Source organism: Vombatus ursinus, unplaced genomic scaffold, assembly GCF_900497805.2.
Source record: "Vombatus ursinus unplaced genomic scaffold, bare-nosed wombat genome assembly UNPS02008996.1, whole genome shotgun sequence".
In the NCBI taxonomy this organism is placed as follows: Eukaryota; Metazoa; Chordata; class Mammalia; order Diprotodontia; family Vombatidae; genus Vombatus; species Vombatus ursinus.
This window is the reverse complement of record NW_020948774.1, coordinates 1,021,867-1,037,737: the sequence shown is the minus strand read 5'-3', so window position 1 is coordinate 1,037,737 and position 15,871 is coordinate 1,021,867. Positions and strand designations below refer to the sequence as shown.

At 40.9% G+C, this 15,871-nt stretch overlaps 1 protein-coding gene across 3 annotated transcripts in view; it reads right to left on the bottom strand.

Annotated features, from left to right (window-relative positions):
• FAAP100 (FA core complex associated protein 100) overlaps positions 1–15,871 on the bottom strand; it is a 33,207-nt gene that overhangs the window by 13,173 nt on the left and 4,163 nt on the right. For 2 of the 3 annotated variants that reach the window (XM_027850147.1, XM_027850148.1), the window contains exons 3-8: positions 15,074–15,192; positions 12,748–13,706; positions 10,760–10,916; positions 8,873–9,666; positions 8,255–8,391; positions 6,021–6,137 (exon numbers count right to left, since the gene is read on the bottom strand). In XM_027850147.1, the coding sequence (XP_027705948.1) occupies positions 6,021–6,137; positions 8,255–8,391; positions 8,873–9,666; positions 10,760–10,916; positions 12,748–13,706; positions 15,074–15,192 (2,283 nt within the window). Of the gene's footprint in view, positions 1–6,020; positions 6,138–7,483; positions 7,554–8,254; positions 8,392–8,872; positions 9,667–10,759; positions 10,917–12,747; positions 13,707–15,073; positions 15,193–15,871 lie in introns of those variants that run through there. The other variant, XM_027850149.1, reaches the window with a different exon arrangement.

Here is a 15,871-nt window from a genome sequence, read left to right as displayed (position 1 = left end):
CACACACACACACACACACACACACACACACACACACACACACACACTTGTTGTCTTCCTCATTAGAATGTAAATTCCTTGTGAGTAAGGGGATTATTTTATTTTTGTGTTTGAATTCCCAGGACCCAGCACAATGCTTGGCACATAATAAGTACTTCATGCATATTGGTTGCTTGATTTTGAGGTGGTAGTAGTGAGAGGGATCACAGAGGAGATGGCACCTGAGCTAGACCTTAAAGGAAGAGAAGAATGTCAACAGGTAGATGTGGAGGAAGTATATTTCAGGCATAAGGCAACCACACAGGCTTGGAGAAGAGAGAGAGCTCAAAAGTTAGTAGCCTTATTTTCTCAAATGTAGCACATGAATAACAGGAGTGCAAAATAAAGCTATGATGGAAGGTTGAAGCCAGATTGTGGAGAGCCTTGAATAACTGCATGAATGAAAAAGCATTTACTAAGTGTTAGCTATACGCCAAGCCCTGTGCTAAGCACTGAGAAAACAAATACAAGAACAAAGATAGTCCCTTACCTCAAGAAACTTACATTTTCACACAGCAGATAAGGACTTTGTATTTTATCCTATAGGTCAGTTGTCTCCAAAATGGGTTATGTGCCCCACAAGGGGTATACAAGAAGATCCACTGGGGTGCAAGTACAGGAAGAAAATCTTAGAACTTCTTTTTATGTAAAAATTAGAAAGAAATTAGGCTTCACTAATACTTGGTATATAACTGATGCTGCCGCCCTCACTACTTGGTCCATATGTGAAATGTTTTGTGATATGGAACATGAGATAACCTGAGAACTTGATGTTCCACACAGCACGGAGGGACTGACAATGCCATTCTCACCCATTAATTCGCTTTCAGCAAATTTCAAACTATTACATTTTGTGTCAGCCTTCTTAAGTGGGTTTACAGATTACATTATCTAGTTTTAATTAAACTAACCCTCAAAATGGTCAAGTGGTTTAAAAGAAACCACGGATTGAAGATAATACTAATAATGCTGCACAAGTGAACAAGAAAATGGCAGGGATGCTTCTTCTACCCTTCACATGAGTACTTCATCAGCTACATTACAGGCATAAATACCGATGAACTAATTGGATCTGACATGAAATGGGTCAAAAAAATCTGAAACTGTCAAGATTATTTGAAATACGGATTTTTATTCATTATGATTAACAATGTACCTAGAAACTTTAGCTGATGGATACATGAAGCCATTGTGATTAGCAAGGCATTTAAAAAAATGCTTTTGTTGTGAAAATGATGTATGTCACCTATAAAAACTCTCATAAACATACCCTTAAAATAACTTGGAAACAGACCTTTCTAACCTGTTTAAAAATCTTCCAGAGTATTTCAGTGGGTTTTGAACCCATTTGTTAAAAATGTAAAAAGCAACACTTTCCAATTAGTTTACAGGAACAACTGATTGGCTGCAGGGAAGATGGGAATTTACTACCCAAGATATCACAAAAAACTCTGCATAATTGGTAGAAGGGACTGAAAAATATGCATTGTAATTTAGTAAGTACAGCCATTGATACACCTTTTCCATATGGATCTACATGTCTTTGTGAGGTATCATCGTCAGCTGTGACAGCCAGTAAGATTAAACATCAAAATAAACTGAACTGAAAATAAGCAGTCCCTGGAATTGCTATATCACAAAGTGCTAAACCAAGATTTTTTTTTTAAATGAAGCATATTAAATAACAATGCTTGAAGAAATATTAATCACTTTTAGGGGCAAAAATTTTTGTACCATTAATAAAATTAAAATATTTGAAACTATTTGATCTTTTTTGTCTATTTTTGCATACATTTTTCTTTTTATACATAGTAAATAATTTATAAACAAATATATATCAGAGGTGTGTACTCAGAACCTTTTCACTGATGACACAGAATTCCTTTGGAAACCACCAGTAATAGCCTCAGGGAAACTGCTGAAGGTTTCTGAGCATAGGAAGGAAGTGACAATTCCTATGCATTAAGAAGACTGCTTTGATAATCCCATGAACTATGGACTAGAGACAAGAAAGACTAGAGTCAAGGAGACCAGTCACAAAGTTAAAACAATAGGCCAGGCAAAAAGTTGTGATGGCTTGAGAAATATGCCAGTGGCAGTGTGACTGAAGGGGAAACGGACTGTGAGAGACTTTGCATAGGCAGAATTGATAGGACTTGGCAACTGATTGGATGTGAGGAGAAGGAGGAAGGAAGTCAAACACTGACTTTGAGGAACTGAACCCATGCTGATTCAACAGTAAATATATTTGTTGAATTGACACGGCCAATATAGCTCCCCTTCTACCTTTGCCATCAGCAAAACACATTTTACATCCTAAACCATTTAAAACAAACCTTTCCCAGCCTATCTCAAGGGGTGGTTTTATATTTCATTCCTTTTCATGCAAAGGGCTTTAGGATGGAGCTGTGAGTAACTATTACTTTGCCTAGCACTTCCCAAGTGGTCTCTCTTCCTTTCTCTTTCAGACACCTTCCTAGCCTGGTCAGTTGTCCTTTGCTACACAGAGAAGTTTTGCTTTGTGACCCACGAGTGTAGAATTATGGACTCCAGTTTATAAGAACCTTTGAAATACGTCTCTAGTCAAGGGCCAAGGACAGGAATTTCCTGAAACACTGAGCTATGTGAACACAGCAACAAATTACAAACTACCTAAACTACTGGACCACATCACAGGTAGTCCCTGTACACATCCCTGAACCCTGACTCAAGCCATAGTGTGACTTGTTCCCTTATCTTACGCTCTACTGATTTTTCACTTTCCCAGGCTGTTTAAATATGCTCAAGAGATCCCAAATGAATCTTCAAAAATATTTCTACAGTGGGAGAGTTTTCAAATGTAATGAAAAAAAAAAGCACCAGATTTAGATTCTACTATTTATTAGATGCATAACCTTATGCAAATCATTTCCCATCTCTGGACCTCAGTTTCCTCATCTATAAAATGAAAAGTTGACGCTATAATTTTTAAGGTCTAATAATGCATGTAAAGTGCTTTGTAAACCTTAGTACAATATGTAACTGTAGACATTATTTGTTTTTTCCAATATTTTTCAATGAAGTTGAGATAGAAAGAGTCCTAAGAAAAGCCACTATCCTATTATTCTTTTATATTGAATCTTCTACAGACTGTTGTGTAAGGGGATAACTGCCCTTTTAGTTTAAAAAGAGTATTATGATATAAGGTCATCCTCTGTAGGCTCACTGAAAGCATTTCGAGGGGCAGCTAAGTGGCACAATAGATACAGCACCAGCCCTGGAGTCAGGAGGACCTGAGTTCAAATTTGGCCTCAAACTCGTAACACTCACTGGCTGTTTGACTCTGGGCAAGTCACTTAACCCCAACTGCCTCACCAAAAAAACAAAAAAACAAAAAAACACATTTCTGGTAGCAGCAGCAGAGAGGACAACAAGTCCTATTCTATTGACATCCTGATCAAACATGATTTTGATCTCTGCTACATCTCAAAACTTTGAAAACTTTTTGTTTCATGAAGTTTGGAGATATGTTTTTGGTATAGTGATATCTATTAAGAATGTTGTTCTTCTGTGGCAGTGAGGTGGTGCAGTTGATAGAGTACTTGCCCTGGAGTCAGGAGAACCTGAGCTCAAATCCGGCCTCAGATACATGACACTCACTAGCTATGTGACCCTAGGCAAATCACTTAACCCCAACTGCCTCACCAAAAAAAAAAAAAAAAAAAAAAAAAAGAATGTTCTTCTTCAGTTTTCACAGATCAATGTGATATTCAGGCTATTGTGGGCAGTAGTTCAGGCTGTCATAATGATCTGGTTTTAGGGGCAGCAAGATGGCAAAGTGGATAGAGCACTGGCCCTGGATTCAGGAGGACCTGAGTTCAAATCCGGCCTCAGACACATAACACTTACTAGCTGTGTGACCCTGGGCAAGTCACTTAACCCCACTGCCCAGGCAAAAAAACAAACAAAAAAACCAAAACAAAACATAATGATCTAGTTTCAGTATAGCTTATTAGCTATTTTCTCCTGAATCACTGGAGGTCTGTATTTGTAGCATGGGAATTTGTCATCTGTCAGTCCATTAAAGATAGCAAGCTTCTCATATATAATTCTATCTACTTGGTCATATCTTGGTAGGTAAAGATTCCACAAGATGAAGGAATTGTTTTAATGTATTTTTTCCCTCTAACCTCTCACATTCCACTTTGAAAAATCCCTCACAAAATCCTTGTAACAAATATGCATACTCAAGCAAAACAAATTCTCACAATGACTATGCCCAGGGTCCATTCTGCAACCTAGGTCCACCACCTCCCAGCCAGGAGACTGATGAAATGCTTCATCATTCATTTTAGATATTTCTAGAGTCTGTATTAAGTGCAGATTTTCAATGACCTCAGTGTCATCAACTTTCCCTCTTCAGATTTTAGTTAACCTCTCAATTTCACCTCTTATTTCATCTAATGTAGACTTAATGATGAAGTCATTTTTATGATTACATGGAGCTGAAGGAATCATTGAAAAGAAGCAGGATAAAACTCTTGCCTATAACTGCTGAGATCTGGCTCCAATTTTGTTATTCTATGAGTATTGGTGCATAATAAAAGTATTCATGCTTTCAGAGTCAGTACCAGTTGCATCAAAGAATTTCCAACGGGTGGATGTTGGTATTTCTGATTTGTTCTGACATATTCTGCTATCCTGTGATTTTAGAACATGAAGGAATACAAATGCTTCTGCTACCCTTCATGCCGAAAGGATTATCATGATGAATTTTGGCTAGCACCAGCCTGGCAACCCAACGCCTACTTCTTAGATTCATAGAAGCAGTTTTATTATACCGGTCAGGGTGCTAACCCAATCAGTAGTATATACCAGACTCTAAGTGGACAGAATTTCAGGGTTCTTATCAGCCCTCACAACTATTGTAGCATTCTCAAGACACCCTGGCTGGCGTTCTTTTACACTGCTGGTAGCACCCTCTCCCCTATCTATGACGTGGATGATGGGCTAGACTCTGAGAGGGTGGGAGGCCCTGGAAGGTTAAATGACTTGCCAAAGATCACACAGGTAGTTGTGTCAGAAGCAGGATTTGAATCCAGGTCATCTGACTCCAGGGTCAATGTTCTTTCCCTTGTATCATACTGACTCCATGTTATTACTTTCATTATTATTGTTACTCTAATATGTATGATCCAAAGAGATTTTGGAAATGATAAGCTGAGGAAGCTTCCTATAAACCAAAGAATGGTCAATAGGTATTAGGAATTCTAATACCACTTCAGAAACAGTCTCTGCATATTAGAGAATCACCAACTAATTCTAACTTATAAAAATGCAAACTATTGGATTTCTCCTTCCTGTTCCACTCAAACCAATTTTCTAGGTCAGTTACCCTAACCCACCCAATGGCATATTATATACTAAAGATCAGGTGCATGTTTGGAGTGGGAGGTGGTGGGGTTAGGATGGGGAAGCAGTAAAAATATGGGAATTTAAAACTCTACGGTATGTGAGCTAAAGAACCTTCTTGCATTTTTAGTATGACTAATACACTTAATGCTTTTATCTGAAAGCCATAAGGAATTTAGACACTGTTCCCAACACTCATATAACCCTTCAGAGGTAGCTCAAGGACAAACACCAGAAAAGAATGGCATCTGAAAGGAAAGAGGCCCGGTTGCTAGCTGTGAGAGATGGCTGTTTCCATGGTAAACAAGAGCACACAATACCAGACTCCTTTTGGCTGCAGAGAAACTTAGCACTGTTTCAGATGCATTGAGAAGCAGAATAGACAAGACTGAGATAGATTTTCCTGCAACATCCTGGCATGGTAACTGGAGCTCATGCTACAAGCAACTAAACTGAACACACAGGGACCCCATAAAGCTATTTAAAATCACTCTTGCTCCTTTCTGTTTGGGGCTATGCTGATGGGGCTCTCAGCAGAATGCCTCATAGATTAATGGGTTTCACTGCCTCACTGATGAGTTTTTAAATACCTGGATGCGTCTGATCACTGCGTGATGCACCCTGCACATGTTAGCCAGAGAGGGGCTCTCCATCTGGATTTCCACAGCCTGAATGGGCCCCGCAGGGCACAGCTCAGTCACAGCCACCTGCAACAAGGAAGAGATCCTTACTGCAAACTTTGCGTATCACTGAATTTCATTAAAGGGGATGAAGGGACTCCACTCAGCCTTTCCTCTAAAATCTCTGATGTTGTGACTCCCTCTCTCATTGAGGTTATCTCTACTGAAATCTTTTGGCATGAGCCAAAAGTCATGTACATAGCAGGGGTTCCTCCATCACACAGCTTAACATCACCATGCTATTTATTTGCTAGAAGCTTGAACATAAAGGATAATCATTGTGGCATAGGCTACTGTACTACCAACATTAGCTCTAAGCCTGATAGACCAGCTACCTGTCAGAAATCAATGCTAGTTATTTTCTAAACAGATGTTTCCATTGGGGCCCAACAATATAAAATGAGTTTAATAATGTGGAACACTTGTCCCCTCAAAATCAAGACCTGCTGAACTCACTCCAGGGCCTCAAGCCAGATTTATCTCCAACAAAGGAATCCAGGATGACTAGTTTAATCATGCCTCCATGGAAACCATAAGTCTCCAACCTTGTCAGCTCACTGCCACCAAAAGCATGTTAATTAGACAGACCTGTGTCCCAACACTCAACAACAGGCCCATAGCTGCACCAATGGATTTAATCCAGAAAGCTGAGTCTGGGACTGTACTAATGCTGTCAGTAATCACATTGTTGGTATTAGTGTTTTCAGGCATGAAAGGCTGAAGACAAGTTGGATCTTCTGATTGGCCAGTCATCTCTCTAGGAAGTTTTATCCAACCTTGTCAAGAATGCAATAGAAGTAGCTATGACTTTCCTTTTGTACTCTGAAGAAGGGAAACAATTCAGCAAATCTGAGGAAAAACAGAAAACCAGGGAAGTCTAGCTTGTCCTTTGTAACTAGCACACAGGACAGGCCACCCTCTAGGATAGGGATTTTAATTAGGATTTTGCTCCTTCTGAGGCCATTAGCTCCTTCTACTGGATCCTGTGGGAAATGCAAGATGCTGGACATCAAAGTGGCTACTGGTCCTGACTGGACTATTATTACCAGTTGTTTCTGTAAGTTCCCAATACCACAGCAGCACCTAGAAGCTGCTTTTGACCCAGTCTCAAGAGTTTGCTTTGATCTGAAGCCATCTGGGGATTCCAAAAGACCTCCAAGAGACTGAACCAGTTGAGGCTAGTTTCTGAGGTCTCCATCATAACAGGCAAATCCTAGATCAACATTTCAGAAACTACTAAGTAATAAATGCAATTAATGCAATAAGGAATGATGGGGTGGGAAAGAAAGATGACAGACTAAATGGATCTAATTTTCTTAGGCTCTGAAGTCCTTTCAGGGTCAGAGAGAGGGCTATCAGTCATTATTACCCACCTGGTCTCCTAGAAGTCCTCTATACTTGAGTTCAGGCCAGAAAAACTGAGCTCATATAATTTGCCCTTCCCTAGAAGAAAGGTAAAAGGGGCAGGGAAAGAACACAAATACCTTTTGCTCTTTTTTCTTACTGTGTACAGCACTGTGAGCTGGGAAGGAATGAGGAAAGCAAGACTGGTTATACAAAAGCACTGTCAGCCTTTTATTTCTGCAAGGATATGTGATAGGAGATGTTCCGAAGACAAAGCTGTTGGACCTGACATCACATTTTAGCTTTGGTAATCAGGCTGGCATCAGAAAGGGAGTAAAAAAACAAAGGATTCTCAAAGGATAGTCTATAAGAGCCCTCTAGGAGGTCTGAGTGCTTCTTCTAATAAACAAGAGGCCTTTTTTTCTGGAATTAATAGTTAACTTATAATTAATAAAACCAGATATTATGTCACTGGTTTCTCATGAAAAACACTGTTATTCGACTAGTGAGGGTTCTTCCATGTTACCAAGTGGAAGTAGGTAAGGTAGAGAACTCATATCAGAGTGGTTCATGCACTAAAGTAGGATGTGATTGTGGTTCTCACATTGTCTTTGTAACCACAAGGCTCAGCACCACGCCTCACATGTAAGTCAAGACATGAGCTACTGACCCTAAGCCCTACATGTGATAGAGCTTCTCCAGCTGTTCCACAACCTGAGAGAAATTAGGGTGGAACAAGGTAAGGGTGGAGGCTGGTAAAGGTTTCCCTGCAGAAACAGGTGAGCTAACCCATTCCTTGCCTCTCGGACGAGGAGGTGGACGTCGTTTCCATCAGGGGCCACCCCCTGGACTTCTGTCAGCACCTGTGTCTTCACTATGTCCACTATGGAATTCTCAGCCAATAGCCACTGGAGAGTAGCACAACACAGGGGGACTTCTGGAAAGGCAGAAAAAAGAATACCTATCACTTTAGGGAAGGCTACATATACTCCCCATTGCTTTAGTGGCCAATACCTATGAAGGACAGCTTGCAAATTCAAATCCTCCCTTCCCTTTGCTACTGCCCTATTTTCAGGCTAAAAGAGTCCACTTGGAAAATTTTAAAAAGTTCAAAAAGCTCAGTTCCTTCAAATAGCCTAATATTCCTTTGGAAAGAGTTTTAAGATTGGGTGTGTTCAGGGAGAGAAGGCATGAAGTTCTGTCTATAAGACATAAATCCAAAGGAGAAAGAGGTTTAGACATAACAATCCAATCTGCAGCACCCCAACCCTTAATCACACTAGAAGAGGAAGTAGCAATTAATGCAATAAGGAATGATGGGGTGGGAAAGAAAGATGACAGACTAAATGGATCTAATCTTCTTAGGCTCTGAAGTCCTTTCAGGGTCAGAGAGAGAGCTATCAGTCATTATTACCCACCTGAGCAATATTCCTTTAGGGCATTTTTGAGCAACTCAGATGACACCTTCACTGAGGCCACTGATGGTGGAAGGTACTTGGCTCTAAGGAAGTCTGGTCCCATTGGCTCAATGTTTTTCATATGTTCAGGCTCTACTTGCCCCCTGGAAGCTTCTAAAAAGGTTTTCACAGGGTCACTGGTAGGACTGGGAAGGCCTGGAACTTGCACTTCAGCCACTGCAAGGCTAGGGAAACGAAGGCACTGCAGCATATCCACAGTGTATTCACCCAAGGGCAGGAAGATACCATCCCGGTCAGGTAGGATGTCAGGGGGGCAGTCATCAAAAAAAGGGGCATCCAGAGAATCTGAAGAAGTTAAAGCACTGCCCAGAATCTCTTTGAGACTGTAAAATAGTGCACAGGATATGGTCACAGGTAGGTCTAGTTTGCCATTTTCATTGGAGCCAAGTGGTAATGTCACTTCCCTTTTACTGCCAGGAGTGAGCTGATCGACTGGAATGGTGTAAGTGATGGCAGAACCAACAGAGTCCACTTCTAAGGCACAGGAACTAGTAAACACCTGAATGCAAAAGGTCCACCCCTGGTCTAGACTGTAGTCACTACTATTCTCAAGCAAACAAGTGGCTGTCAGCACATCCCGGAGTTGAAAGCGGCTCCAGGCAGTGGTGGTGGTACAATTAATGGGCTTTGGTCCTTCCCGATTGGACAGAAGGGCACAGCTCACATTCATGGCTTCATTGAGGCAAGTCAGGGCACGGTTCCGCTGATCAACTGCCTTCTTCAGGAAAGACACTCTATAGAAAGAAGAGTACTTAGTTTGTTATACAAAGTCTTTCTAATCGATTTACCAAAAAAAGCTCTAAACTCCCACACAAGATGTCCCAAGCCAGGGATAGTGCAAGTCCCCATACAAAACATAAATGAAAACAACCACCAGAGAGCCTGGTGTTTTTACTCTGACTATTCAGTACCTACTGCCAGATCTGCCGAGTTCAAATTTTACACACACCCCCACCACCACCCCCATATATGGCCAGTTAACTAGCAACTCTGATGTTAATTAACACCTTCAATGGGACTGAAATTATATTTCATCCTCCACCCTGATGTTCACCAAAATGTTCCCAATTGGCCCATTTTACTTTCTGAAGCTGTACAAGTAGCAACACTGAAAGTAGTGGGAAGGAAGTTCAGAAACAGACACAGACAAACAGAGCATTGGAACTACTATGTTAAATATGAATTATACCAAAAAAACTAAGCAAGATGTATGTAGTAGGAGAAAAAAACAAATTGTACATAACAGAAGTTCAGTTTCATATACCATACAAATCCCTTTTTTGTTTTTCTTTGTAGACAGAAATATTCATATTTGTTGATGTTTAAGATCATGACAAAAAATTTTTAAAGAAAGCAGTGGGAAGCTACAGAAGTAATTCAAAACAACTGCATCTGTGGTTCAGATAGTCTTTATAATACCCTGGTAAAATCAGAAAGAATATGCAGACATCTAAAGCACATATTCCTTCAACATGTGACCTCCAAGCCGGATGATAGAACTGAGAGGAAAGACTAGCTGGGTTTAAGGGTATCCTCTTTTCTCCTATTAGGGGAAGGATGTATGGCTGTTATCTATGAAAGAGAGAAGGATTATTTTGTTTTCCTGAGATAGCCTGGCTTCCCAACTGCTCAAACTACAAATTTATGCAGCATTTTGTCCAGCCAATGGTAATGCTCAGTATTCTAAAAATTAAGCTGGAGGCAAAACATATTGCAAAATGCATACTGATGCATTAAAACAGACCTAAATGATGAATATGAGTGATAGGATACATTTTATTAGACTAACATTTATATCTGCACCAGTAGCTAAGGAGACATGTTTACCTCTCAGAGACATTGCCAATTCCAGACAGTAATTCCTTAATTTTTTGACCCACTTTTCCTGTGTTCATCCTCACTGGCCGAGAATCCTCAGAACCCAGATCCAGGCTGCAGGTCATTAGTCGGCCCTTGGCAGACAGGGCCAATAGTTCTGCTTCACCTGATATATGATATGCACATGGTTAGGACCTGATAAGCAGACAGGAAGCAACATCTCAGACACCCAACATTCTCTCTTGACCACCATGATACATGCTAGCAAAAACACCAATAAGCTACTGACAAAGGAAGGCCATTCTTCTGGGATAGATAAGGGTACCTTGCCCAGAGACCAGGAAGAAAAATTTCCCACCCCCAGGAAGAATACTAAGTATACATTTCTGTTAAACAATCTTTGCTTAAATGAAATTTCTGGAGATCCCAAATGCACCCTCCCGAGAAGAGTAAGGTCACTCTGGTAGAGAAACGGCAGTAAGGATGCTAATCTGACTACAATGAACACAAAAAAACAGGGAAGAAAAGTCACAAGGAAAACAATAAACACATACAACACAACATAGTGACAGTACTATGCAATGTAAGACTGGGTATAGAGAACAACGTTGCAGCATTTCCAAAGAGAACAGAGAAGATACAGCAGGGAGTCCTGCTGAGAGCCTTTCATCAGCCCTTGTAGTCAGGGGCAGGTGACTTTCTGAAAGCTGATCTGTCTCTTTACCATAGTTCTGTTTCCTTTCCAATCTCCTTTACTGTCTGTCAGGGATGCTTTGGGGCAAACAAGATCTTGTTCCTTTTGAAGAAATTGCTGGTCCCCCAGACCTTGTTCCACTTCAAGCCCTAAATCTCATTTGATGGTTGGGATACAGGCACAGGAAGGCCAAGGAAGACAGCCACCAAAGAAGGGCAACAGGAATAGGCAACTTTTGATAGACTTCCTCAAGAAGTCAAAAGGAAGCCATTTTCAAATAGATGATTTTTTTCTGAATTTTCCAAAGAGTATCCCTTTGTATGCTTAAGCATTCTGTTCATAAATAACATTCTGCACATTTCCTCAAGCAAACAGCATATTACAGTGAGGCTGTTTTGGGGTCAACATCTTAAATAGCCTTACTTTTCATTGTTAAAAAGGTATACTATCACTTAACCCCACTGCCTAGCCAAAAAAAAAAAAGGTATACTAACAGGTTACAAATACATATGTCTTCACTAGTTTGGTATTCTCTTCTCTGGCCATTCATTTGTCTCTCCCAGTAGTAGAAAGACAATTTTGGCTTTTACCTTTAAAGGCGTATTCTTCATATAAAATGCTTTCCAGGGTGGAATTTATTAGCACACTCACAAGGCACCTTAATGAAAAATGTGGCAATGGAAATGATCACTCCATTACTTTCCACCTATATTAGGAAAGCACAATTCAAACCTTCTCTGGTTTTGTTTAGTGGAAAACATACCCACAAAAGTGGAACTCCTTGTTTCCCACATCTCTACTTCAGAGTGGTTTACTGGCAGGTCATTTGACGACTAGACCAGTTGCTTCTTCAACCTTCAAAAGAAAACTAAAAGCCTCAGTTAGGTCAACCTGAATTTATCCTAAACTATCTGTTGCAAATGACCTGGCCCCAACAGGCTCCAAATGAGTAATATATCAAACAGCCAAGGGACAAAACCAAGCAAAGACAAGCCCCTTCTCCCAACACTAATGATGACAATTAAAACATAAAGGAAGGAGTTTTGCAGGAGGTAGTTAACACTATTCAAGTTCCATACTTAATACAACCAACCTTTTCTTTACTATTAAATCAATACTGCCTGAGATAAGACAAGTGATTTAACAACAAGGGTGTGAAAGATGGTGGTAAAATTGAAGCTACAGGAAGGGATGGAATAGAACAAGCAAGTGAAAGACGGATCTACCAACATCTTCACTGAGATAGTAAAATTGTGGGTTAGGCCCTAAGATCTTTGGTTTATTGTTAAGTAGTTGCCAGTACCTTTAGGTGCCCTAGAAGACACAGAAAGGGTCACAACGCTACAGATACTTAAACTGGCTGGAGACAGAACTGGAGGAAGGACCCCCTGGGCATTATCTATCTTCTCAGGATCTGAGGGGTTGCTGTTACAAGCCAGGTCAACCACAGAAAGATCAGAATGGGTGCTATAATACATTCGGCTTCCCACACCACAGGCAGCGCAGAGAATGGGTCCCCTAATGTAGTATTCTCTGAGTTCTGGCACCAAGTTTCCTCCTTCTTCCCGACTGGACTTAATGGCCATCATTTTGCCATAGTGACCAACAGCTACCATACAGTCACAGCTTGTGTCTTCATTTAGTGGTTTCTCATCCATGTCTTCTAGGATCCTTGGGTCTGTTCTTAGAGCTCCAATGAAGACCACAGGCTCTTCTAAGTGGTGAAGTATCTTGACAGGGGTTTCTGGGCCACCAAGAGCCACCTCAGGAGATAACAGGGCCTTCAAAGGCACACAGCACAGCTGACCATCTGGAAAACCACAAAGGATCATGGGAGACTCCAGAAGGGCAGCATCTGCTCCAAACAGCAAACCAAAGAGGGTCTCCTCTAGCACAAAACCTCCAGAACTACACCAAGGTGTGTGAAGAACACTGGTGCCTGGAGGGGATGCACAGCACAGGACTGGGAGGAAACGAGAGGCCAGGGGTTTCCCATTGCTCCCTGATGGCAAAATGCAGGTAGAGAACTCCACCTCACTGAACTGGCTCCCTGGCCTAGGGTCCTCATCTGAGCCTTGGGGTTGCTCAAACAGTCTCATCCTCCATTTGGATGGGCCCTGAGCCAGGGTGATGATGATGTCATTCAGCACCGTGAAAGCACACAGAGTAGCATCAGGAAAGACACAGGAGTCTGAGTCCACAGGAAACACACTTGAAGGGAAATCACTTTCTTTGTCCTCTCCATCAGTCTGGTCCACCAACCTTCAAGCAAACAGGGAAAAGCTTTCAGTCAAGACAAAGGCCCAGAGCTTGCAGCCTGTACACCCTCTTAACAAGCTAAAGAGGAAAGGATGGTGCTTAAAAGTGCCTTATCAATCACATGTCTAGGTATGGGACTTTTTATAGTCAACCCTCCTGAATGTGTCTTTCAGGTGAAGTAGTGGCAACATAGCAAGTCTTTCTGGAAGCACAACAACGAAATAGCCCCTTGGGCAGCTCTGTCAGACTATCTTCCCATTTCTCCTTGAAATTAGTGGAACTATGGGTTCATGAGTGGACACATTACACGTGTGGGTGAGCAAATGTTCCAGAAACTGAATCCACAGCTAACCTTTGATGTCAATGACAGTTTACCAATTTATTCAGAAGAAATAGGTACCTGTTATATTTTCTCTTATGATATGTACAAAACGTATCAAACAAAGAAAATGTTGAACTAAATTAGCCATAAAAAATCCTAGGTATATTGATTACCTATGGCAATAAGGAAGTATCTCCCTTCTCCCACATTGTTTCCATAAAAAATATGTTATCCTAAACTGGCAGACTGAGTATTGTGCCTATCGTCTTCCCAAACATCAATTCAGGTATTAAAGAATTAATGAAAAAAAAAAGTGAATGGTTTGTGCCTTGCCATGTCAGGTCCTCAGTTCTCACAGACAAGACTTACCTGAATACAAAAGTTTCAAGGAATTATGAGTAACTATTTTTGGATCACCTACTCCCTTTTGCTGGAGACACATGTCATCAAACCAATACCAGAGAAATAAAGGAACCATCAAGGCCAAAGACAGAGAAGTCTGATGCCAGTCATGAAGTTGTTTGCCTTCTCCAGACACTACTGACCTGAATGACATCTCCTAAACTTCTTGGGTAGAGCAAAGGAGTCTTGGAAAACCAAAAGAGCTGCCCTGTCACAAGTGGTCCAGAAGATGGGAGTGGGAAAAGTTCTACATAAATAAGTACAGACAGTCCGATGAACACAGGCTGAAAACACTTTAGATTTGGACTGGTGCCCAAAAGTAAATAAACTTTCCTGATTGACCTCTGTGGTTCTTATTCTGAACCACAGATTGAAGGGAGGCAGAATATTTGCAAAAGGATGGAGTTAAGGAAGTCTGAGTAGAGAGGATCTAGTATGGAGTCCAATGGTGGTCTGTTACCTTTAATTGTGTTCATCTGCATTAGAAAGTGCAAATCAAACAGCATCTCAGTTGAGTGAGTGATGTCAGGTGCCATTTCAAACATGTTAAAAGATATATACCAGAAAGGCAGTTGCTACTCCTGCTAGTAAATTCTCTGGCCAAGCCAGAAACCATTACAACTCCTGGGATACACCTGTACCTCACCTGCTTTGAGGGTCCAGTGACAAACAGTAAATGCCATTTCGAGCACACAGGACATATAGCTCCCTACGTAAAGCGAGGAGCTCCAGATGCCAGACTTGATCAGGAAACCTATATACAGCCTAGATGTGAAAAGAATGAGCCCATTAGATAAACGTAAAGCACAAATAACCTGACTTAAAAGTCTAGAATGATCTTTTTATACCAGTCCCATAGAAAATATACCTTATTAACCCTTAAGTTCAATATAACTCCCTCCTGTTATCCTCTCTAGGGCAAGAGATTAGGTTATATCATTCTTCTAATATGTTGTTTGATACAAGACAAAAATTCCCTCCTTCACACACAACTTAACTTTGAATTTTTTCTGAAAGAGTTAAGAGCAACAATGTTTAAGGTTAAACATGCCACATATGCTTGAGCAAGAACACAGAACGTGCATTTAATGTACGACTGGAGGCCATGTGTGTAGAGTGAGGGGTGCAGCTGGTCACCAGGGACAGAAGGAGAGACAGCTTTGTGACCCATTAGGAGAAAGAGCAATTACCAGGAAAACATATTCATTTTTATGCCATTTATAAATATGGAAACTTTACCCATATTTCTGAAGGCCACTGAAAGGCAGCATGGTACCATGGAAAAGAACACTAGATTTGAGTCAGAAGACCTGAGTTCAAATCCTGCTTCAGACACTGACTAGCTGTATGAGTCTGGGCAAGTCATTTAGCCCCTCTGGGCCTTAGTTTCCTCATCTGTAAAATGAGTGAGTGGGTTAGATTCCATGGCCTCTACGGACCCCTC